Below are 25,661 nucleotides of genomic sequence, written 5' to 3' on the forward strand. Positions count from 1 at the left end.
GCTCTGGTAGAAATAATTTTCAATTGAAGGTTTATCGGATGCTTATAAATTCTATTGATTTAATAATTTGTTAAAACGCTGTTCGTGAAGAATTAAAAATTTCTTCGTCGAGAAAATAACTAAGCTAATCAAATGTAACCATATTTTTAGGTAACATTTGTATGTTTGTATGAATTATTTAAAAAATAATATATTCATTTTATGTGTACAAATGCATTCATTTATATCGTTTTGCATCCCTTTGGCGATTCAGGAAACACGGTTTGATTGATTATGTCTGGGAAAGTTTGCTTACATCATCAGCCATTGAATTCCCCGTCGGTGAGAAGGAGGAGGAGAAATCGTGTGTAACGCCACTTGTGAACCTAACCAGGGTCACCTTTGCTTATTCTGCCTTTATAGACTGTTTCCTGTAAAATTGGGTTTACTGTACAGAGTGGAGTTGGTGTTTGTCGGTTTACGGTAGCCTGTGTTTCCGCTTCACCCGCCCGCCAACAAAATATTCGGCGACAGATGACAGTGACAGGCGGGGTGTTGGTCGCTTTAAAGTGATAAGAGATAAACTGGGGCAGTGCGACTGTCACGCGCAGATAAAACGGACAATAACGGTCGGAACATTATAATGTAGCAACAAGAAACTCGACGACAGCTCGGCTATGGATACGGCATGTTGACATAACGGCGTAGGGAGTAAAATGTTTCCCCAGGTGGACTTAACTCAACAAGAAACACCTTTACACTATCACTCATAGGACTGGAATACTTTCAATTTACTTTTTGTCAAATTTAGGTTGTATCTAGGCACAAACTGACAACTCTGACAATGCGGCTGTTATTGCGTATGTCAAGGTGCACACATGGAGTGCATTTGACTAAACATAAGCTAACACAGCCGAGGATGCTGTTGCTGGAGCCCCGTCTCACCCTCTCCGCTGCCCTCCGGAGGAAGAGACAGTTAACCGGGGTCAGGTCATCGCTCCATCCGTCACCTGCCTTCTCTCCCAGGCCCTTCATGTCCGTCCTGTCTCGCTGTCCGATCAGAGGTCTCTCTATCCTCTGCTCAAACACACCGACAGGCCGAGCAAGGACAGCCACATACGCACCTGTTGCCTTTGCTAGCTCTTCTGCCACCTCTACACCGTCTCCCGCCGGATCATTGAAGGACAGAGAGCAAACACCGACCACGATCTCTCTGGAGGAGGTTAAACGGATTTTGCGACTTGCTCACCCGGAGAGATGGAGACTGGCAGGTAAACTGTGTGTTAATGTGTTTCTGTGAGTCACCTGACATTTACCTGACCCCTTACATAAACATATCCATAACAAAAGAGTATCTATTCATCCACAACACATCTCCAAAAGTCGTTAACTCGTCGTTAATGTTTGGACTAAATTGCCATTAGGTGCTTCCCTGATACAAGACAGAGTGCCTACTTGTTAAAGAGGCTTACATTTAATAGGACGTTTACCTTTTAATTATGATTCCACTTGAAGGATAAGGTGGAAATTATCTGCACAACATGTTTCAGCTCTTATTTGGACTGAAAAAAGACAATGTTGTAAAGACTATGCATTGTTTATAATTTAAATAGTAAAAAAAATACACACTCATATGAGGACACTGCTAGTGTTATTAAGCCTGCCTCTCCTACCACATATTTTATGTATGTTTATGTTTGCAATTATGCCTCTTCAGTGGAAGGGAGTCGCATTGAAACCTGCTCTGACCTTGTTTGGAGACAGGTTATCCTTCAGTAGTCATTTCTACAGTTGTCAAATTATATTCATTTCCTGTTTTGCTTCTCAGCTGTTTGTGGTATTCATTGCGAGTTCTCAAAAGTCTTTTGAGGTTTGAAAAACCTTTACTCCGTTTAACCTGTATAATTCTTTTCTAATTCAGTGTTTCACAAAGAGTGATGCCCTGGCTTTTCTTTCTACTATCATTGTTGATGTGTATCTTAATTTTTGATGCTGATCTTTCTCTGTTTTTCTGTCTTTCCCTCGATCCATCCCAGCTGCTGTTGGCTTCCTAACTTTCTCCAGTGCAGTAACCATGTCCGCTCCGTTCTTCCTGGGTAGAGTGATTGACACCATTTACACCACTGGAGCAGAGGCTGAGACCATGACGGCCTCCTTGACATCGTTATGCATCATGCTGACTGGAGTGTTCCTATGTGGAGGGGCAGCCAATGCTGCCAGAGTCTACCTCATGCAGATCTCGGGTGAGCTGAGGACAGAGATTACAGCACTACACATGAAGAAAACAGACACACACAGACAGACAGGATCCGAAAAATCACACCACACAACACATGCATCTACGACTAAACTCTTTTGTCTCTCCTCCAGATATTTAATGTCCCTGTTCAGGAAAGAATAAAAAACAATAATTTTCTGCATTCAATATCAGTGCATTCTATATATTTCTTGACCATTAAATTATGTTGAATATAAAGCTGGAGCCAGGACATGTTTGGTTTAGCTTGGCCTTAATACCGGAAGCAGGAGAAACTAGTAGCCTGCCTCTGTCCTGGCTACTCTGAAGCGCTCTTAATAACAAGATTTGTCTTGTTTGTTTAATCCGTACACGAGCAGAGATGTGCAAACAACATGTTGGGGCTTCAATAATGTCTTGGTGGCCAGTAGCTAGGCAGTGACTTGGTGGCAACCTTACAGAGAGGACATCTCTGTTTGTGTATGGATTATTACACATGAGATACAGCATGTTATAATTAGTGAGCTTAAGAGATGCAGGAAGGTGTATTGTTGATCTCGGTCAAAGTCAGGCTAGCTGTGTTTCTTCATCACTAACATATCTTCTCTCCAATGTCTCTCCTCCTCTTCAGGCGAACAGATTATTCGTAATCTCCGTGCCGGCGTCTTCTCCTCTATCCTCAGACAGGAAGTGGCATTTTTTGATGGGAATAGGACCGGCGAGCTCATCAACCGCCTCTCTGCCGACACGTCTGTGGTGGGCAACTCCATCACAGACAACCTGTCAGACGGACTGAGGGCTGTGGCCCAGGCTGTTGCTGGTGTCAGTATGATGGTGAGTACGTCTCTCAGAGTAGTCAAGGATGAATTAACAGGTATCCTTAATGTTACATATCTTTTGGAATGAATGTACTACGTTCTGTGTTACGGATACGTCTGAGATACTTTTAGGTTTAGGTAGCTGCATGGGGCACTGAATACAGAAAAATCTTCTTGTGAGTGTTCCTTTAAATAACCCTGCTGTCATTTAACACTCGAGTGAGGTATGAGCATGTTTAGCATGGTATTGTTCAGTATAAGGAAGTAGTTCTATAGTTATGTGAGCTGACACTAGTTTCCCTGCATGGTACTGTTTATAGAATCCAGGATGTTGGGAAACAGGTTTACTTAAGCACCTCAGATCCATTCAAAGAAATGGGTAGATTATGTTGAATGAGCCACACCCGGGCCAATCTCAGGTAGATGCATGCACAAAGCATTGTATGTTTGGAAAAGGTTGCCTAAATGTGCTACTTATCTGCTATTAATCTGAATAACACTCATCTGATTATATTCTGTAGCAAGTCTCAACTGTAATTTCTTCATGTTTTAGTATTCATGCATGACAGATTTGTTGTCCAACAGGTCTGTTAACCAAGGCGTCCTTTTCCTGTTTCCATCTTAAACAGCTGTGTTACAGAAAATCATAAAACACATCACATGCTCAAGACAAGTTTTTTTTTTACAAGGAATTAAAGTGATTTCCTGGTGTACTGAACCTTCAAAGAAACCTTTCCTGCCACCCTTTTTTCCTTTCCTCTTACCCTCATTAATTGCTTCTTCTCTCTTTCCATTTCCAGTTTTATGTCTCCCCAAGTTTGGCGACCTTTGTGTTGATGATTGTTCCTCCTATGGTCGGTCTTGCCATAGTCTACGGCAGATACCTGCGCTCCATCTCCAAGCGCACACAGGACGCACTCGCACAGGCCACACAGGTGCAGTGCACACAAACATACAGACTAAAGAGCTAACGGAGATGTAGTAGAGATTTATAACATATAATTTGAGGATGTGGATATTTAAAAGAAGGAAGTATTGATTTTAGTTAAGCTGCACAGTGAAAACAGTTAATCAGCACTGTTTGTCTATTCCCTTAGTGTTGCCTATATCTGATTCACAATGCAGCGCTGCCTCTGGTAGCTTTAATTCAATTTGCAGACAGAGTAAATTTGCTGTTTTGATAACCTGCTTGCCAACAGATAAAGTACTTATAAATCTTTGTTTGTATAGTTGGCAGAGGAGCGTATCAGCAACCTGCGGACAGTCAGAGCTTTTGGCAAAGAGCTATCTGAGGTCAACACATACACACAGAAGACAGACTACGTTTTAAGCCTGGCCAGGAAGGAGGCTGTACTAAGAGCTGGCTTCTTCGGAGTGGTAAGTTTGTGTTTGTGTGTCCGTAGTGCAAACCAAAATCCAACGTTAGGAAAGTGTTGCATAGAAGCTTCTGCTTTCCTGCATGTCAGGGTTTATAGAATACCGCAGTACAGGACATGTCTGTTTTTAAAGGATGTTTCACCATTAAAAAAACGATCTTCCAATCCTCTTTCAGGTCAGACATAAACCACTCTGTACTTTTGAAAGGTTAAGGGAGTGTTGAAACAACTCAGTGAAACAACTTGGCAGGCCTTAAAGCTCTTAAACAGGTTCTCCTGTTAATGTTTTAATTGTGTTTTAATTGTATTTTCTGGACACCCATGCATTCATTTTATGTTAAGTAGTCCCAAAGGTAAGAGGAAGTGAATCTTTATTGGTCCATGGTGATAAACAAAATATGAGCACTTTCGATATCATGAGATGCAATTCATCAAAATGGCCATAATCAACAGTGTCAGCAAAAAAGCTGCATGATAAGGTATCATTCATTGTAAACACATTGTATTGGGTAAGATTTAGCTAGGTGTGTCTAATATTAAATAAATATTAAAGCTTTTTTGTATGGCACTTATCAAAACCAGCTTTACAATGTGTTTTTTCTTTTAGCCCTTATCTTGGGACGACAGTATATATATTACAGTGCATCAATACAAAGCAGTTCTAGTTCCCCTGCCATCCACACATTTTTAAGGAAGCAACCAGCACCTTGTGATCGCTTTTTTACCAGCAGAGATCAAAGAACCAAACAGATATTTATCAGACTCGCCTGAAAATCAGCACCTCCTAAAAAATAATGTGAAAACTTGCAAAATGTGCTTTCTGTTTTGGTGTAATAAAGAAAATAACTTCTACAAAGTGTTTTACAAAACATAAAAACCCAACAATAAAATACACAACACTGTAGGAATAAAAAAGGAAAACTTACATAAAATAAGAGGAACGATGCATAACAAGGGTTGACTAAAAAAACAATAAATAAATGAAGCGCCATGGATAAAATATTTAAATTACAAGATGTCTGGAGCCAGAATTCCTCAGGTAGGTTGTGCCACAGCCGAGGAGCCCTAACACCGAACGCTCGGTCTCTTTTAGTCTGTAAGTGTGACGCAGGGACTGTGAGGAGGTTCCTGCATGAGGATCTCCCGCTCGCACTGGTTTATAAGGGGACAGTAGTTCAGATATAGAACCTGGCAACTCAGTCTTTAAAGGAAAAACAAGCTCTTGATGTTATCAGGTCAATAATATTCAAGTGTATCAGTCTCCACACTGTGCTGCAACACCAACAGATACAGAGAGAGTGCCTGGCAGCAGTTAGTTTTCCAGCAGCTGCTCAGAGGGACTGTAATCAGTGCTGTGTCAGGGAGTAGCAGTGATGTCAGATGATTTAGTAATTAAATAATTGGGCGGTGTGTGTGTGTGTTTCAGACTGGGCTCAGTGGTAACATAATGATCCTGTCAGTGCTGTACAAAGGAGGCCTTCTGATGGCCAGCCAGCACATGACCGTGGGAGAGCTCTCCTCCTTCCTCATGTACACCTTCTGGGTGGGCATCAGTGTTGCAGGTAATGCACACATACTGAGCTGCATGTGCTCTTTCCTACTATATGATTTCTGTACCGTTTACATTTGTAAGCACTGACTGTGTGATGGCTCATTGCCTGGTGTTTGTCTGCTTGATGAATAGGTCTTAGCTCATTCTACTCTGAGCTGATGAAGGGTTTCGGAGCAGGATCCAGACTGTGGGAGCTGCTGGACAGAAAGCCAGAGTTTCCACTAAATGGTGAGTACACACATTCACACACAAGAGGTCTTTAGGGGTCTATTTAAACCCGATCCAGGACCCATAATTTAAGAAAACAGGTCCTGGGTCTGTTTAAAACCAAGATGGATTGAGAAAACCATTGATTAGCGCTGATCACGAGAGAAACAAGCTCTGTGTACGTAACAAGCGTGATAATACGCCTACTCAGGATCAGAATACAAGACAAAAAGTAGGTGAAAGACATGTCTATTATTAGATTAGACCTGTCCCTTGTCTTGGGTCTGGGTTGTGTCTGTAATATTCCAGGCCAAAACTGTATGTACTGTAAATGTATTTATTTAAAAAATGATCAGGTCCTTTTGGAAATTCCTAGGCGTATCAGGGTTTAGTTGGTCATTTAGGACCTGTGAAGACCTCTAACTCGTACACTCACAGGCAGAAGAGTATTACTTCACCACATGAATGAAAAAAACAATATTTCTATCAGTAAATATTGTGTCCCTCTTTCTCTGCTCCTCCACAGAAGGCCTCGTGCTCCCTGCAGACCAGCTGAAGGGTCGGCTGGAGTTCTGCGATGTCTCCTTTGCCTACCCCACCCGTAAGGAGGCTCCTATTTTCCAGAACCTCAGTCTGCTGGTCCCAGCCGGTACCATTATGGCTGTGGTGGGTCCCAGTGGGTCTGGAAAGTCCAGCCTGGTCTCTTTGCTGCTCAGGCTGTACGATGCTGATGCTGGTGAGAACAAGCTCGTTTTTTGTCCTCTCTCTTTCTCAGTTACATATTAGCTTAGTTATTAGACACTCTTACAACAATAAGTCTATCAGATTGTTGTTTAATCAATACGAATGACCTCTTTCCTCCAGGTATCATCACTGTAGATGGTCATGACATTAGGGATCTAAATCCCTATTGGCTCAGGAGTCACATTGGAACAGTCAGCCAGGTAATAAATGAATGTTAACCTCTCACAACAAACACATAAAACATGCAGACAAACTACAACAACATGTGCATTTCCTATGAACTGTAAATATTGAGAGCCTTCGACTGTTCGACTCTGCCTTCACATTCTCTCCCTCCTCTTTCCCCCTCTCCCAGGAGCCGGTGCTGTTCTCCTGCTCCATCAGAGATAATATAGCTTACGGTGCAGTCGACCCGGAGGCTGTCACCTCAGAGGAAATCTACCGAGCAGCCAGAGTGGCCAATGCCTATAACTTCATCCAGGATTTTCCAGAAGGCTTTGACACTGTGGTGGGGGAGAAGGGCGTGCTCTTGTCTGGTAAGTTATGGTAACATGTTGATCACAACAGTTTGCTTTTACTTTCCATATGAGCCATTGGCACATTAGGTACATTCCCAATCTGATTTTAGATACGTGTGAAGTGTTTTAAATCTGAATGAAGAAGAAAAAAAAGCCTTCTGTTTAAAACTTTCATCTCAAAGGCTTTTTCAGAAGTGATCCTCTGACTTTTGTATGAAGTGTTTATTATATTTTTTGTCACATAGTAGATTTTTTGTAAAGCTTTTAAAACTATTCAGTTAACTATCATGTCTCTGTGCTTACAGGAGTCAAATGGGGCCCTTGAGGCAAACCTCTTAATGTGTGCGTGTACGTCTTTAACGTGTGTGTTTGTTCTCAGGTGGTCAGAAGCAGAGGATAGCCATAGCCAGAGCTCTGCTTAAGGTGAGCTAAGCAACATGGTTAATTTATTGTATATTCATTTCATCAGAAAGAGAGCCAAACTTTCATACCTGTCACCTGTACAACTCTTAATGAGTATGTGCTGAATATTACAATTTGTTCTCTCCCCACAGGATCCGAAGATCCTACTTTTAGACGAGGCTACAAGGTGAGAGACGTGATTCAAGAGTTGTTGCAGAAATCAGTCAAAAGAACTGCTTTTATTGTCATACTTTCACTTCCTTTTTTGTGTTTGGCTGTACATGTGTTGATAATAGTAATATTCATTATGCTGACAGCTACAACCTTCAGAAACATCTTTTTATTGTGCTGGATAGAAAAACATCTTTAGATCTTTTGTTAAAAGAAATTCTAAACAGCCGTGTTTCCTCAGTGCCTTGGATGCTGAAAATGAGTTCCTGGTCCAGGAAGCCTTGGAGCGTTTGATGGAAGGTAAACATCTTTGTCTTTATGAAGAATAAAGCTGGTGGTGTTTTGATTGTTTTTCTGTTCTTCTTTAATACTTTATTTCTCTTTGTCCATCATTTCCTGCCCTTCACATTATCATCAGGGAGGACAGTCGTGATCATCGCTCACCGCCTTTCCACCATCCAGAATGCGAACACGGTTGCTGTCCTTGACCAGCAGCGTATAGCCGAGTGTGGCCGGCACACAGAGCTGCTGGGCAACAGGCAGGGACTGTTCAGGAAACTGATGGAGAAACAGGCGTTCCTACAAGAAGTGCAGAAACAAGCGCTGCGCTGAGCGGACGAGTGGAGGAGGAGGAAGAGGGAGAAATAATGAGGTGAGGTCAATGCCTGGGAAATAGTAACTTTGCTCCCAAAGGGTGTTGAGGGCAGAGGACATGCAAGGTTCTGCCTGAAAGTGGATAAAAGCTGAAGAAAGCAGGGAGTCCTTTCACTGCTGGAATGATAATGTAGCATCACAGACAGGGTGAACCACGGTGAAGACCTGAGAGCTGAAATGTGGATCAGAGACTTCCAACAGAGACTTTATTTTGAATATTTAATTTCACACTGAAAGAAGAGGACAAAACAAGAAACTGGGAGTGAAAGTGAAACACTCGACACACAGAAAGCGTTCTTAAATCACCACCTTCATTTTGCATCATTTAGGGGGAAAGCTCAAATGCTGTTTTATAGAGTTTGGGCGCAAGGGAGAAAATGTCCAACTGATTCTATTTTTCAAAAGCAGACCAAAAACAGTCCAGAATGATGTCTACAAAACTGCTTATTTTCATGAATTTGTGTCTATTTATTACTGACCTATTTCAACTTGAAATTTGCATACAGAGCATTAAACACGCCAAATGAAAAGGCTGTTTTTGTTGTCTACACTGTGTTGTAAAACAGGGCTCAACATTATGAAAAAAAACCTCACAGCTGAGGTGATACACATCCTAAAACAAGGATTTTTTCACAAGGATTTGGTCTCATATTTAAACTAGGATTTCTTTGCAAATGTTTAATTCAGTTTTCTTTGGATTAGACTGAGAGCCCCAAAACTGCTAAACGTTTCCAAAAAGCAACACAGTAGTGCAAACAAAATCAAATCCAAGTCATCCTTCTGTGTCTAATCTTTAAATGATCAGAAAACAGAAACCTACATTACAACTGTACAATACTTCTGGCTGTTTGCTGCTCACTGCTGTAGGTGTTTACAGGATGTGCACTCGGCCAGCATTAAATCCTACTTAAACATCCCTAAAAACCACAGCGCTGTTGAGCCTGCTAAATATTATAGCTGGCTTTGAGAGCCTGACTAGGAGGTAATGACTCTCTTCAGTAAATATTTAGATGTTAAATGCCCACTTCACTGCTCAGAGGGAGCTCAGTCCAGAGTGATTCAGAAGGATTTCTGTGTCTTATTACGCCAGACCCACATAGCTTTATTTTATGACAGCCCTAAAGAGCTTGTAGACTGAGCTGTGACAAACTCTACAGGCACATTTGTGGCTCAATACCACAGTTGGTAAATAGGAAATGATCTGCTATCATTTTAAATCAACTTTTCAGTTTGGTTAAACAGCGCTAATGACTGACAAGCTGAACTATGATGTATGTTCTGCCCCTAAGAAACAAGCAACACTGATACACAGAAATCTATCCACTTGCATTATGTCAGATAGTTTTTTCATTTGTATGTTTTTGTTTTTTTGACAGTGGTTAGACACACAATCATTATGAATGTAACTTCATTCAAACTCTGAAGGCAGTGAGGCTTTAAGAGTCTGCAGGCCCACAGCAGAAGTTTAAATAAAATAGTCTTTATATTACTTAAAGGGATGCTGGCAGGATCAATCAATCTATGCATTGATCATTGGTAACTAGCTGTTTGAATAGCTGACTATTATTGTCTATGTTTTATAGTGCAAATGTAGATGATTTATACATTTTTACTGTGTACAGACTGTATAGCACCAGAGCACTGATCTCTCTCTAAATGAATATATTGAATACAAGATGATTTTTTTTTTGTTCTTCGTTGTCTTGTAGCGATGCTTCCTGTTACATCAGCCAAAAGGCAGGTTGTTTTTACACGGCTCACCACATATTCAACATCCTCACAACATGTAAGTCTTCATCACACAGTTGCCTTGAAGGTTAGCGTCTCTGACACATCCAGAGTTGTGTTGTGGTTCCTGTGCAAGGAAGAAGCGGCTCATTGTTTACCAGCCCTGCCTGTAAAAGTGAAACAGAAAGAAGCTTGATAAAGTAAACATGCTTGAAGGCTGCACAGAAGACTGATTATTTACTTTTTGTATGTTATGAGTTATAAATAATATGACCTAAATGATGTATGATAGATTTTTAATGTTTTTTGTGATTGTTAAATTATTATTATATGTCTATGTAAAGGAAAATAAAGTGAAATATTATTATAAATTTTCATTTAATGGGAAGATTGTCTTCTTAAGTTTTGGCTGAACATACTCTTTACATCCTGTCATATTACATAAACAACTCACTGAGTCAGTTTGTATGACCCCTGCAGTGTGTCGGGCTGTCAGCAGGTGGAGCTGTTGCTTCATACTCTGAGCTGCAAGCGGGCTCGGAGGCCTTCACCTCTCACACTGCAGGATCAATGCTCGTCGTCGAGTCCATCAGACCTAAATAAAACCTTGTGGCTCTGATATGAGTAATGTGTTTGCAGCTGCTGGCAGGTGGTGTTGACAGTGTGCTGAGCTCCTCATGCAAATAGACTCTGCTCATTGTCTCATCTGCTGGCACACTCACAGCTCCTGGCACAGGCACAAGCCAATACAACCAGTTGATTTAACCTCTATTCTAAGGGGTTGTTGCACTCGAGCCTGTCGAGATTAATCAAGCATTGTTCAAGCAAGAAGGTTAGATATTTACAACAATGTTTAGCCGATATTTGATATGATAGAAGAGTGATTTATTTGTGACCTTTAGTGGGAGTATATCTGTAAAGTCTTTAGACTCTGTTCACCATCTTCCCTCAGAAAGTTTGAACACGCTCTGCGATCATTCACTCTTGTCCCAGCAGTAGGTCGCGGCCTCCAGCAGAGGCACCACTTGTGTTCTCCTGTCCAGCAGAGGACGGCTCAGCTGGCTCTGACCAGGTGCTGCGCAGCCCTGCGATGGTTTCTAATTCCAGCTCCATGTGCTGCGGCTCCCCTCTCTTTTCTCTGTATCTACCCCCGGGCTATTTGAGGAACGAGAGGAACTGAGGTTCTGACCCTTTTTTGGCCTTACGCAACAAAATGCCTTGGAAAAACAAAGCCTTATTTGTCCGTTTGAGAGGAAAGAGAATATGATAGTAAAACGTTAAGCTCAGCCATGCAGCAGTTAACACATGGAGAGAGTGTTGAGTCTCATTAAGCAGATTATTAAAGTAACACTGACTGTCAATATGAGGCACTACTTTAAAACACACACACACTGGTGTTTTCTATGATTTCCCCCAGTATTAAAACACTGTCCCCTTCTTGTTTTCATGTCAGCCATGATGCAGAGACCAAACACTTTCTATTACAATTAAAACACGTTTTAACATTAGGAGATGGATTGTTTTGGGAAGGCAGCGTCCTCATTAGAAAGCAGCCTTCGAGAGCAGTGCACACTCGGCAGATAACTGACCTGTGCAGCACATGGCTAACAAAATGAGGAGGAACGTATCCTGACACTTTATGAGATCCGATCACACAGTTTGAACAAATAAAATGATTATTTTATTTGAATAGCACTTTTCAAGCTAGGAGTATAAAGTGCTTTACAACGAGGGCACACAAAACAACCACATATACATTCAAAAACACACACAAACAGCTAAAGTCAGGCTCACAATTTAAAACACCGTAGAACTGAAATTTACATCTAGATCATTAAAAAGATTGAATTCAGATTGAACAGTTCCAAAGCTTAGGTGCATGTACCTGGAACAGTGGAACAGCTAGCAAACCTAACCCTGCAGATCTAAGATGCCTTTTTGGACAGTAAGGTGTTTTAAGTTCACTGATGTACTCTGGCCTGCTCTTGTAAAGTTATTCAAGGATGGAAGAGTCTGTCTTAAAACAGAGACAGTTTCAGCGTGACTCTTGTTTTAGGACAAACTTTTAAAAAAGTGAAACTATCCTTTAAAGCACCTTTACCTGCCCCTTTACAACATCCTCAGTATCCTTTGCTGTTACACCTGAGATAGAAACACTAACTCACATCTCCAACCAGCCTCCTGCCTGCTCTCTGTCTCTCTCTGTCTGCCTGTCTCTGTACATGCAGCCCACAGCCACACTTAAAAAGGTAGGACCCTCATGTACAGCGAGTGTATTGGTTCCAGCGATTGAATGCCGAGGCTTGTTGCTATTCTTACACTTTCACACTGACACTCTCACCCTCTGTGCTCTCCGGAGAGTGTAAGAGAGAGCGGCTGTGTGGACTGAAATACAGATCTGACTGAATGAGTAGTAAAGGTAGATAACTGAGCATGCTCACACATTAACTAAAAACAAAAAGATCCATTTAGTCTACCTGTCCTCCTCTCTGCCCTTTTATCTAACTCGCTAAGATGTGATCTCTGCTATATAAAAATCCTCTCCTCGTCCAGAGTGTCTCCTTCAGCTGGCTGCGTGACATTTCTTCTGACAAACTGGACTCATTCTTTCTGCCACCTGCTGCCCACGCGCCCTTTCACCTCCCTCTTTCTCCTCCCCTTCCCCGAGTAGACTCTCCAGGAGACTCCCTCCGCTCTCCTCCCCCTCAGCCCCTCTGACCTCCCCTCCCCTCACGACAACTGCCAGCTCCTTTACATTTTAGGCGTTTCTCAGACCCCTCGGATCCAGAATGGCTCACAACAAGTGCATAAAAGTAGCTGTACCTTGCTGTGCAGCCCCTCCACCCTCCCTCCACCCACACCCCCGTCCTCCCCCAACAACACACACACACACTAGCAGCATTGGGGCTGCAGACTTCTAAGATTTTCCTCCCTCCCTCTTCCTCGCCTGATTTTATTGACACTTTAATGAGCAGGTTGAATCTCCAAAGTGTTGACTTTTTATTTCAAGTGAAGAAACAATATTTTCTGAAGACTTACAGGACACATGAGGGCCTCAGTTTTTATTCCCTTTTATCTTCCACTTGTCCCTCTCCATAAATCCATGTTTACACAGCGAGTAAATCCTGTGGCTCATTTCCAACCACATGATATCCATACGAAGCTTTCTGTTGCTCCTAAAAGGAGAATACAGGTCATGAAAGGCTATACGTTAACATGTATTTGCTCCCATATTTATCTTGCTTTAGGGTTGTGATACGAGAGCACAATACAAGTAGTGTGGCTTTTGTAACTAAGATTATATGGACTAAAAAGTGCCCTTTTCCCACTTCTTGTTATGTATGATTGCCAAAGTTCCTTATTCATTTAGTCTCCTTTCATGTCATTCAAACATTAGAACAGGGAATCCCCAGCTGTCAGCATGTGTCATTGGAGTTGCCAGTTCTGTGTTTTTCTCCTCACAGCCTCTGCTCATTAGTCACCAAATCAAGCCCATTTTATCTCATCTTTATTATCTACATTCCTCCATGTTCCCCTGTCAATCCTCCATCGTCTTTGCCTTTATCATAACCTCCTTGGCACCTTATCTTGATCTACATCTTGTCTCTCATGCCACAACACAGAAAAACACACATGTACACACGCTGGGTCTCTCACTCTGACGTGCACACGTGCACTCGCTCCCCTCCTCCATCAGAGTTATAATTAATCCATCTGCTCCAGTGACTGAGCAGAGTAGCTCCTGCAGATAAGGTTTCAGCTGTTGGCTGTTTGGGAGCTTCTCTCCTTTTTGATTCAACATGTCTGTCTCAGATCTGTGTGAATGTCAGGCCATGTGGTCTGCAGAGAAGAAGATGTTGAATTGAACTAAATGTTAATGTGAGTGTACACGTGTTATGTAATCGGGAGAAGCAGTACCAGTTGGCAAAGATCGTCTCTGCACCCTCACTGATAATTTCAGTGATGAGCGCTTTTATCACAACCAAGGGAAAAATACACTTATAATGTATAGATGCAAAAAGGCCTCCAGTTCCTCCTCATGTTTCTATATTGGGCTCAGCTTTATGCAACCTGTCTGCAGCATTTAATGCAATCAGTTATAAATAAGCTTCTTGGAATTTTATGACTGAAATCTGCTGACAGAAATGATGGAGCACACATGTGTCTCTCTTCACCCACAGATACTCCTTAGCTTTTAACACATTGTTCTGTGTTATCTTGTGCTGATCACCATGATGTCAATTAAACTGTTAATTGGCTCTCTCGGGCTGCAGCTCAGTTCCTGGTTGACCTGTCAGTCAGAGGTTTGGACCCTGGCTCTCTCTGAGGTCTAAATCTGTTCAGATGAGAGCAGCATTTTCCCATTTTAAGGCTGGATGAGGCCTACTAGCAGCAAATCTATAACCCTGGTTGGTAGCAACTGGCGTCTCCCCTAGAAAACTCCTGCGGCCCGCGCGCTCCTTATACGGCCCTCTAGGTGGGACCGCGTAGCTCGATGGGAGGTCAAAGCGACAGTTCCATATATGGCGCGCGCTCTCTCCATGTCGGGGACGCGCAGCGTCACTCCTGATCCTCTCCTGAAGCCTGATGGATGGAGCTGCCTGCGTCCCTTTGCGGGGCGCGCCTCCTTGCTGCACCCCCTTCTCCTACTCCTCCTCCTCGGCCTGTCAGCGTCCTAATATGGCAGAGGGCCGGGATGGGGGCCAGTGCTGAGGTTTGTGAATGGTGGAGGTCGGGTATATAAGCTGGACCTGCAGAGCAGAAGAACGTAGCTGGTTCAGCAGCAGCACTAGTTGGGTCTTTCTCTCCGAGCCGCAGACACTCCCCCCCACAAGGTAAGACCCTGCTGGGACCGACAACTCCTGAAGACTCACACCCGGGTTCGGACACCAGACTTTAGGCCTTGAGCAGAGAAACACCGGAGCATCTACTGGAGCTGAAGTTAGGCAGGACTGCCAGGGACAGGACGCACAGGACCAGATACTACTGGAGGCAACATGGGCAACTCCACTGGAGGATAGAGTAGACTGTAGCAGAGGCCTGAGACTGAGGAAGAAGCAGTAGAGCTGTGAAAGTAGACTGATAGGTTACAGAGCTGGAGAGGAGAAGCTCTCATCTGTGCTTTCAGGTCTAGAAATTGGACAAAGCTAAATTGATAGATAAGAAACAGGTTTACTTCAGCATGTTCACAGGATCAATACTGACTCCTGGAAAGGTGCTGATGCAGCCAAACGATATGCGCCTTCAGACTAATTAAAAGCCAGGATTGTTTACCTGAGACAGGTGATAGTGAGACGGAGAATTCTGCTAGATTAACCTGAATTTTAGCACATCTTTAATGTTTGATTTTGCTTTACAACTCACAGATTTACGCGCTCAAAATTAGAAAATACAAAGAACAGGTGATAAATTGAAACTTATCAAATCCAGATAGATGAGGGGAACTTTAGTTTTGTGTTGTTGACTTGTAATGTGATTTTCATAGGTTTATACTGGCCTATGCGTCATGCGTAATGGCCCGGTGTCAGTGTGCCATTGAAACATTTAGCGCAAGGCAAGGACCTGATCATCTTCATGCTCCAGTAAATGTTACCAACAACTTTAGTCTAAATATTTAAGACACCTGGTGTGAGCTCAGGAGCAACAAAAGACTGAGCCACAGTTTTACTTTTGAAGTAATTTCTGTCACATACAGCTTTGTGTCGCCACGTGGATCTGACCTCTCTCTCCCCCTCCTCTTTTACAGAAGCCAACATGTGTGACGACGAGGAAACTACCGCCCTTGTGTGCGACAACGGCTCCGGCCTGGTGAAGGCTGGCTTTGCCGGAGACGATGCCCCCAGGGCCGTCTTCCCCTCCATCGTCGGCCGCCCCCGTCACCAGGTAAACAGCGGAGAAAATACCCAAAGAATAATAGGAGAGGCTAATTGAAAGCCTTAGATGTAGGTTATCAAAAAACAATTTCAAAATTATTGTTATAACTAAACTTCAGCCAAATTATTGCCAAATAGAGTTTTTACAAATGTAGACAAAAATTGGCCTTTCTATCAGACAAATGGAGCCTTCACTCTTTTGGCAGAAGTACCCTAATGGATCTAATAATATATATTTAACTACTTTAGTGTTACAATTTCGTTGTTTTGTAAAATTAGCAACTATTCGGCGATAACAGCGTGGGGTTATGTAACCTGGGCAATGTCCCTTTGGCTCCCTTTGCCACCAGAAATGTGGCCTTTAACTCTTTGAGACTAAATTAGTCACAGATGAACTGACAGTTGCATAATTGCACTGTGTCTGTCTCTGTGCCCCACGCCATTTGGCACATTTACGCAATGGTCAACGTGCCTTGTGCACCGCACAGTAAAGACTTTAATCTGACCAGAAGAAGGTCACAACCTCTGTTTGGATTATTTAAAGTAACCTTTCCATCATCTTGCCCTCTCTCCCACCTTCAGGGTGTCATGGTCGGTATGGGTCAGAAGGATTCCTACGTCGGCGACGAGGCTCAGAGCAAGAGAGGTATCCTGACTCTGAAGTACCCCATCGAGCACGGCATCATCACCAACTGGGACGACATGGAGAAGATCTGGCATCACACCTTCTACAACGAGCTGAGAGTTGCCCCCGAGGAGCACCCCACCCTGCTCACTGAGGCCCCCCTGAACCCCAAGGCCAACAGAGAGAAGATGACCCAGATCATGTTTGAGACCTTCAACGTCCCAGCCATGTATGTGGCCATCCAGGCTGTGCTGTCCCTGTACGCTTCCGGTCGTACCACCGGTAAGACTGACGACAACAAACAGCTGCCACTCACAACACATGCGCAGCTGCCTAAACAAAACACAAAGACACACAAGCCTTTTAATGTTAAAGACAAATGTCACTGGTGACACATTTAAACAAAAGCAACACATAGTTATAACAGAAGAAATCCCATTTTACGCACAACTTTTACGCATAGTCAACCAGCCTTACTGGGACTGTTTATGCTTTTTATGACACATTTGATACACACATTCAGTGTGTGTTTGTAAATCATCCCTCATGCGCCCACGTTATCTGCACTTTTACGCACAAACATTAAATCTTTAAGGTGTATTTTCTCGGCTGGACTTTACTAAACTCTCGCTTTACCTCTCTCCAGGTATTGTGCTGGATGCTGGTGATGGTGTGACCCACAACGTCCCAGTCTATGAGGGTTACGCCCTGCCCCACGCCATCATGCGTCTGGACCTGGCTGGTCGCGATCTGACCGACTACCTGATGAAGATCCTGACTGAGCGTGGCTACTCCTTCGTCACCACCGGTGAGGAACTTTGCCTACTCCAACAACACCTCAAAGAAAGAACAAACATCAGGATATGAGCCTTAATTAATATCATCACTTCAATTATTATTCAACATGCAGTTTTGGACAAATTAGCTATACATATCTCAACATTACAACAATCTGACCAACAACAGCAAAGCTTCATGCACCAATTAATAATATTGGACCTAAAATCTACGCTTAAATAATTAAAATGTGTTGACATCCACTGTAAAAAGCGGGTGAAGCTGTGTGTTGAGTAGAAGGAAGTAATTCATTTTTCAGCCACAGACATTTCTGTTACTCAGAGTAACATTCGCAGTGTAAGCCACCTAATTAGTCTGCCATTACGCACGATGTCTGCGGTCTCCGCTGTTTGTCTCTCTGATTAAAATCTTATCAACTTGTCCCCACACAGCCGAGCGTGAGATCGTGCGCGACATCAAGGAGAAGCTTTGCTATGTGGCTCTGGACTTCGAGAACGAGATGGCCACCGCTGCCTCCTCCTCCTCTCTGGAGAAGAGCTACGAGCTTCCCGACGGTCAGGTCATCACCATCGGTAACGAGAGGTTCCGTTGCCCTGAGACCCTCTTCCAGCCTTCCTTCATTGGTACGTCAGCTCATCCTTCATCTTCTCTCATTACGAACAGCTCTTTATATAGCCCCCCACCTCCTCTAAACACTTGTCTCTCTCACCTGACCAGGTATGGAGTCTGCTGGTATCCATGAGACCGCCTACAACAGCATCATGAAGTGCGACATTGACATCCGTAAGGACCTGTACGCCAACAATGTGCTCTCCGGTGGTACCACCATGTACCCTGGTATTGCTGACCGTATGCAGAAGGAGATCACCGCCCTGGCCCCCAGCACCATGAAGATCAAGGTAAATCATATGAAAACAAAAACTTATCCCCTTTTTTCAATACTTCTCAAAATGATTACGCACAGGAAGCTACTTTGGCACCTGACTGATCCTCTCTCTCTCCCCCTCCCTCCCCTCTAGATCATTGCTCCCCCCGAGAGGAAGTACTCCGTCTGGATCGGTGGCTCCATCCTGGCTTCCCTGTCCACCTTCCAGCAGATGTGGATCTCCAAGCAGGAGTACGACGAGGCAGGCCCCAGCATTGTCCACAGGAAGTGCTTCTAAATCCTCCATCTTCTTCTCCAGCTTCTCCATCATCTCCATCCTTTACACCACCAGCTATCTGGAGATCATGCGAGAAGGAGGATCGACCTCTGCGGCACAGCAACAATCTTCTGTCAATGGACTTTCTGTCTGCGCTGTTGACATTCATATGCATTTTTCATCAATTTAAAATGTGCATATTTTAAAAGCTGTATGTTGTCTGTGTTGCACGGAGAGAGGCTGTGAAAACACCCACTGAACCATGCATCCATCCAAAAAAAACTTTAATAAAAAAATAAGAACAACATGTTGCCCAACACATGTGAATGTAAGTGTATATACATATTGATAATTTATTAAAGTCCATTATTTGGTATTTTGGACCCCTGCCTTGTTTTTCTATCAGAGGGAGGATAGTGGGACAGAACGAAAAACTAAAGCTTTTGGGAAAATGAAGTGGAAATAATTTAGATGATTTCTACAATTTAAAGGGTTCCATTTGCTTGAATACCCATGCAAAAACAATGTAATCTTAAGATACAATATTAAGGAATCCGGCAGTAGTAGGGGGAAGATTAGGACGAATACCTGAAATCACCCTAACAGCCCTGCAGAAGCGTAATTGACACACAAATTAAGCCACTGTATAACACACACTACAGCAATCCCTTTAGCAAAACGGCTCAGTTATAAGGGGGAGTTCATAGAGGTCGAGGGGTTTTGGCACTGCACCTTGGATGACAGTTGGATGGGTGAGAGGGATGAGACAGGGTGTCTGTCTCTGATTGGGGGCTGCAGGGTGACAGAGGTAGAGAAAGACACGCCTTCAGGCTCCGACAGTCGGAGTTTGACTTGCCAGGAATGTGCCTGTGCAGCAGCAGCAGCTCCGCTTTGGACCGAGCGGATCATTGGTATGGGACATCCGATACCTGGGTATGAATCCTGTTAGGCCGCCTGCCCTGTGCGTCTTGACGCGCAGCCCCGGACCAGGACCATGTTTAGACAAAACCAGACCCCTGTGCGTACAGTGGTTCCTACCTTATATGCATAGAAGGCCGTCAGGTTATCCGGGTGTGGGCTTAAAGCACAAAGGAGTGCGCTGGGCTCGTCTGGAGCGCGCACCATCCCAACACCCCTACAATGTAATAACCTATAATAAGACATTTTTGACATAATGACAGCCGTTTTCATTTTTTCACCCAGACTTTAGAGCAAATGTGGATATATTCAGCTGGGCATTGGCTACTTATACGAGGAACCAATGGCTACGCACTGTGTGGCCTAATTTACCAGGCAACTAGCTACTCAATTGGGGGTTTTATGTGTTTAAGCGTGTAGACACAATGTACAAATTGTCTTTTTTATCCTCTTTTACCGTCTGATGGAAACCATCATCAACCGCATGGATAACCACCCTGACCGCATTCCTGCCCTGGCCACCTGTTGCGGGTGTGTTTGGCTTTTTAAAAACGTCCTCGAGCGGGCGGAGCTAAGAGACGCAGCCTGTGATTACATTCGGCTGCAGCGTGAACGCCATCTGTTCTTCTCTGCTTCCGTGAAATCCGACCCCAGTGTAAGTATATTTACTGTACACAAATTTAGACTCTTACAGCCCTGAATCACTGCTGCTGTCAAGCCTTGCACTGTTGTAGTATGGGTGAGATTAGATAGATTGACACTGAGGTCTTACGTTCAGGCTATATGTGCGAGCAATGACAGGCGATTATCTGCACCCCATAATACCTTATGATTAACAGACTTCTATTAACAACACAGACTCATTTGTCGTACTGATAGAGATTAGGGCAACGATTACATTATTAATCGCCTCATTTTAACGCTGTAATAGCTTGTTATTCAGTTTTTCAGTCCGAGATGATGATTTAATATCGTCTTATTTCGAAGCAATGAGATACAAAGTCACTACGTCATCAATATGGGGTAATGCTTAGCCAATCGATTGTTTTGATACAGTGATTGCAGCTGACCTTTAATTTGTAGTACTCTAAAGACGTTTAGAAGACTCGAGCCAATCAGAGGTGGAGACCACGTTACGTCATCACTTTTAGCCGTTACTACCCATTAGCGATTCGGTCATAACATTTCCACCTGAGGCCATTTTTATTGTAAAATCCGGATTGAGTTTATTAAGAAGATATCAAATGTAGTAATTTCCTTTAAACTTAACTTTTTATCCTCACCCCCGGTTCAGAAAGGTGAACTTTCCCTGGGTAAGGAGAGATAGTAGGCGGATCCTAAAGCCGGGGGAAGCCTTGTAGCTGCTCTGCCATTGGCTCTAACGGTCTTCACGTTATGGTTTAAATGTCTGGCGGTGATGCCAAACCTCAACCTAAATATGAGGAAAATACGTTTGTGAGGGCTTTGGTTAGGCGAACGACACAATGTTTTGTAATGTAGTCACAGAAATGTTATGCGTGTTCAACAACGCTAGCATTTGATACGTTTTTCAGCTTCTATTTTGGGGGTTTCAGATCAAAGAGTTTCAAAACTGACATGATGGTGACTAAGAGGATCCGCTCGGAGTACATGAAGAAGTTCAAAGACCCCAAATGGGAAACCTACACTAAGTGTTACGAGGAGATGCTGAAGTACAGGCTGACCCGCAGGCTGCTGGAGCACACACACAACCCCTGGTTCTGGGCTGGCTCCGACAGTGATTCCGACTCCGCAGGAAGAAGCCCACCTCCTCCACCTCCTCCCAGTAAGAACCAGGTACAGACTGAGCCCTGCGGAGACAGGACGGAGGCTGAGCTGGAGGAGTGTGAGGGGGCGAGGAAGGACAGAGAGCAGGAGCAGCAGAGCAGAAACACAGAGCCTGTACCCAGGCTGCCTCTTCAGGAGGAACAGGAGTCTGCAGACCATGGTAAAAAGGAATTACATTTGATAGAAAGATTGTAAAACATATTAGTATGTAGCATTGTTCCTCACTATACTGCATCATGGCTGTCACGTCTGTCAGGCTCACAGCTTGAAGGTGCCAGAGAGACAGGAGTACCAGAGGAGGAGAGAGCCAGCAGTCAAGGCAGCAAACAGAAAACACTCCCTCACAGGGGACAAAACAGAGGTAATTCAAATAGATCAATACTGACTGTAGCTGTTGTGCATTCTTCGGTGCCTTGCTAATTTGCATAATCCCTTGGGTGGTGTTGTATATGTGGTAGGGTATGAAAGGAAGTACAAAAAATGTAGTCTGCAATGACAGAGATTCCAGCCACTTCCACCTTAAGAGGAAAAACAAAAACATAGTAAAACATACAGTGCTAGGCATTACTTTTTAAGGTATCATATGTATTTCATCAAACAATGGCTTGTCAGCTTCTTGATATTGATTGAAATATAAAAGTTATAATCAACAATGTGATAGGGTGGGAATGAAAAGAAGGGAACAGGACTGAGTATTACATCTGAGTCCTTTTTAAGTTCCTTCTCAAACACACCAAGTATGACAACCTGCCATGTCACTAAATATGGCATTAGATGCTTAGTCAGATTCTACTCTAGTTTATTATTCCTTTCATCAATTATCAAATGACTGCTGAAGCCGGATTTAGACTGTATTATTGCCTGCCAAGCCTGCTCCCAGTAGAAGAATAAAAGCACACACCCAAACTGAAAATAATCTCTGTTCTGTTATCAGGTGCGATACATATATTAAAAAACACAATACTCATCTGCAATAATACTTGCAATGTGCATTTCCACATCAACCATTTTGTGCACTGTATTGTATTTTCTAGTGTTTAATATTTATTGTGCGCTGTGTGCTTCTTCTCTTTCCTATTTGTAACACTGAAAATGTCCCTGTTGTGGGATCTATAAAGGTTGATCTATTCTATTCTATTGTGTTGAAGTGCTGCTTGTGTTTAGACAGAACTTAATATTCAGTTTTATTTCACTTGTTATATATTTAGGATAAAACATATTTGTAAACCTCAAAGTAGGGTATTGAAACTATAGGTAATCCTTGGGAGGATGTTTTTGGTTTGATTCAATCATCATGGAAAAATGAATTGAATATCGAGGTGCTACAAAATGACTGCAATCAAATATTTTTACTGTCGTCTTAAGTAAGTACAATACAGCATACCAAACTGTGTGGGCAGAATGAACTGGTGCAGCGTCACTATATATTGATTTATAGTGCTGACAGCAGGCTCATCACTGGATTGCTCAGCTCGTTGCCGAAGAGATGAGTGTGTAACAGCCACAACAGACTCTTCTGTTTTTTTGGTTTTTGGTGCAGTTTTAACCTGATTTTCTTTTCTATTTCTAGTGAAAGACACTGGAGGACGACAGAAGAGTAAACCCTCAAAGCAAACATGGCGTGCCGAGCGTGTGCGGCCTGCACCACCCCGGAAGCCAGAAGAGGACACTAAGGAGTCGAGACATCCTTTCGCTCTGTACGGTTCAGGAGAGAAGGATGCAGACATGGCAAGCAGGAAGACCCACAATGTTGGCCCTGCAGCTTCCACTAATGAGGTAATGTCTCCCTGTCCTCTTGTAGATCTGTATTTGTACAGGCTGTGTTATGACAACAGGAGTGAATAGCGTATTTTCTCCTGGTAGATCCATGACTCCGCCCTGCGCGCCAAGACCAGGCGAGAGGTGGAGCGTCAGATCCAGACCCAGAGGGCCGAGCGACGGAGGGCCAAGTCTGCTGATCCGAACAAGTCTAGAAAATTGGTTCAACAGGAATACAACCCGTGGCTCACTGAGTACATGCGCTGCTTCTCTGCTCGCTCTCGATAGGACACAAACAAAGGTTAGCAGAGGTACTTACATCAGGGTGAATGCAGACAAAAATACAGAAATAAAGCCATAACTGCCTTCCGCCCCTGATGTTTAAATACATGTAGACTAGAGAGCGGCATTGATCAATTCTTAGCTTCTAAATATGTTTCACTGTCACATTCAGGATGTTAACTGACCAAACTATGAAATTCCCTGTATTTTTTATATAAATCAATTTAAATATTTACAATAAGACACATTTTACAGGGTAGAACAGACTCTTTATAGAAGTTATCTGAAATTAAAAGTATAATAAATTGAAACACTGACCGTGTACTATTTTGATGAGAATTCAAAATGTATTTTACAGCCATATTTTAATGTAGTCCCTTTAAACACAGGCTTTATAACCTGCCCATATTTTATATAGAGGGATATTAAAGCACAATGGACTCACACAGGGTAACGAAGGCTTCAGCTGCCTTCTTAAATCTCCTGTTAAATACAATGTGAAGCCACCAACATGAAGAATGTACATACACTTATTGTATCCACATATTTATGAAACCAAACACACACAATCAAGTTGTTTGTATTCTTGCAGCTTTTAATATGGATAGACAGCTTTGTATCACTTGGTGCTGTGAAGTGGCTTTTGTAGATTTGCAGCGGTTTGTGTATCACTGCTACCTGGGTTGGTTTAGATGAATGGTGAGTTCTCTCATTAGCACTTACATCTTATTGACTTAAAAGGGTTCCTAACACCTCTTTGATCCGCTCTTTTGTTGTGTGTATAGTAATTAATGTTGCTGGTGTTATTGCAGTGACAGTCTGTAAAAAGAACTAGAGTGTGACTTTTAAAGCCATTGTGTGACTGTGAGCAGTGTGCGTCTTTCACACATTTACTGGTCATGGTCCTTTCTGCCAGATAAATGTAGTGTCAAATACAGCTAACTGAGTTTCTTTTCAAAATATGAAAAAACTAATGTTTACTGTTGAGGCCAAATTACTTACTCGTTATTGTTACTGAAAGTGCTTTAGAGTCCAAAGTGGAAACAGAACAACAGAGCTGTTTTCTTTTAGTCAGAAACATATCAGTATATATTGCTGATTTAAAGAGCATGCACTCTAGAGCAAGACCAAATATCTTTCCAACCATTTCATGTAACCTATTCATCTGCATATTTATGTGAATGTGTTCAACATCACTGTTGTTTCTGCTCACACAAAATTAGACTCCATACTTTATTATATACTGTTATGAATCTGTCATTTAAATGATATTGTTTTTATCATATCAACCATGAGAAACCAGGTCTCTCTTGGTTTCCTTCTATTAGTAATCCTGATGAATCCTCTGTGCCATAAAAACAAAAGGTTTGTTTTCCTTTTGCAAATGAAGGTATCAATACTATTGTTGTGAATATTGTGCAGGTGGAATGAGAGGATTGATGCTTTACATTGAACACTTTTAGTATGTAGTTTTGTTGTTGCAGCTCTTGGTTTATGTTACTTTTATAATGTTTAGTTTTTCAGTGTTTTTAATTTATACTGCATTATAGGTCCAGCAACAGGTATTAAACTTTGTGCAATATTAAAATACTTTAATTGTGAGCCAGGGTGGGTTGTTGTAGATTTGGTGAACTTTGACAATCTCAGAGAGCAGGAGGGAAACAAGATAGTTTATTACTTATTAGTTAGTGAGACCAAACTTGGATCTTCTTAATACTTAATACTAGAGAAATTTTAGAAACTTTTTTAGTACATTCTTTACATTTTGTAATGTATAGCAGAGTTTCAAGCCTAATTATTCATTTTGACCAGTATAGCATTAACCCAAATGATTGTTAACCTAAATGAATCAGGGGTATTTAAGAGGAAGGTCTAAATGACTGATTACATGAGGTGTGTAACATTTCAAAATACTGTAAAATTTCACGATACTTGACATTTTTATGTTCACATTTAAGGCTTTTAACATATTGTGTGCACATATTTGATATGCCTTAGAGAAAAAGTGGTTGAAGTGGTAAACTGTGTGGTGCAACGCTTTTAATAAATCACTTTTCCACCTGTGTGTTCACTG

At 42.6% G+C, this 25,661-nt stretch overlaps 3 protein-coding genes across 4 annotated transcripts; all 3 read left to right on the top strand.

Annotated features, from left to right (window-relative positions):
• Positions 1-331: 331 nt before the first annotated feature.
• Positions 332-10,762, top strand: abcb10 (ATP-binding cassette, sub-family B (MDR/TAP), member 10). 2 transcript variants are annotated; one of them, XM_069663259.1, is made up of 15 exons: positions 332-1,250; positions 2,016-2,222; positions 2,847-3,049; positions 3,834-3,968; positions 4,264-4,410; positions 5,836-5,971; positions 6,094-6,189; positions 6,695-6,904; positions 7,033-7,112; positions 7,268-7,448; positions 7,810-7,853; positions 7,985-8,019; positions 8,245-8,303; positions 8,422-8,655; positions 10,367-10,762. In XM_069663259.1, exons 1-14 carry the CDS (start codon positions 824-826, stop codon positions 8,613-8,615), a joined length of 2,154 nt encoding a protein of 717 aa, XP_069519360.1. In that variant the 5' UTR covers positions 332-823; the 3' UTR covers positions 8,616-8,655; positions 10,367-10,762. The 2 variants fall into 2 exon arrangements, with proteins under 2 accessions (XP_069519360.1, XP_069519352.1); XM_069663251.1 differs by having other exon boundaries at positions 8,422-10,762.
• A 4,388-nt stretch (positions 10,763-15,150) lies between these two features.
• On the top strand, positions 15,151-19,199 carry acta1b (actin alpha 1, skeletal muscle b). The gene is made up of 7 exons (XM_069672347.1): positions 15,151-15,220; positions 16,132-16,268; positions 16,841-17,165; positions 17,530-17,691; positions 18,113-18,304; positions 18,399-18,580; positions 18,701-19,199. The coding sequence occupies exons 2-7, from the start codon at positions 16,140-16,142 to the stop codon at positions 18,842-18,844; spliced, it is 1,134 nt and encodes a 377-aa protein (XP_069528448.1). The 5' UTR covers positions 15,151-15,220; positions 16,132-16,139; the 3' UTR covers positions 18,845-19,199.
• A 1,169-nt stretch (positions 19,200-20,368) lies between these two features.
• On the top strand, positions 20,369-25,652 carry ccsapb (centriole, cilia and spindle-associated protein b). The gene is made up of 5 exons (XM_069658316.1): positions 20,369-20,396; positions 21,316-21,707; positions 21,804-21,908; positions 23,118-23,323; positions 23,411-25,652. Exons 2-5 carry the CDS (start codon positions 21,338-21,340, stop codon positions 23,591-23,593), a joined length of 864 nt encoding a protein of 287 aa, XP_069514417.1. The 5' UTR covers positions 20,369-20,396; positions 21,316-21,337; the 3' UTR covers positions 23,594-25,652.
• The last annotated feature ends 9 nt before the right edge of the window (positions 25,653-25,661 follow it).

The sequence above is a fragment of the Semicossyphus pulcher genome, unplaced genomic scaffold (genome assembly GCF_022749685.1).
Source record: "Semicossyphus pulcher isolate SPU_LCO1_2020_fin unplaced genomic scaffold, fSemPul1.0.p SCAF_1, whole genome shotgun sequence".
Classification (NCBI taxonomy): domain Eukaryota; kingdom Metazoa; phylum Chordata; class Actinopteri; order Labriformes; family Labridae; genus Semicossyphus; species Semicossyphus pulcher.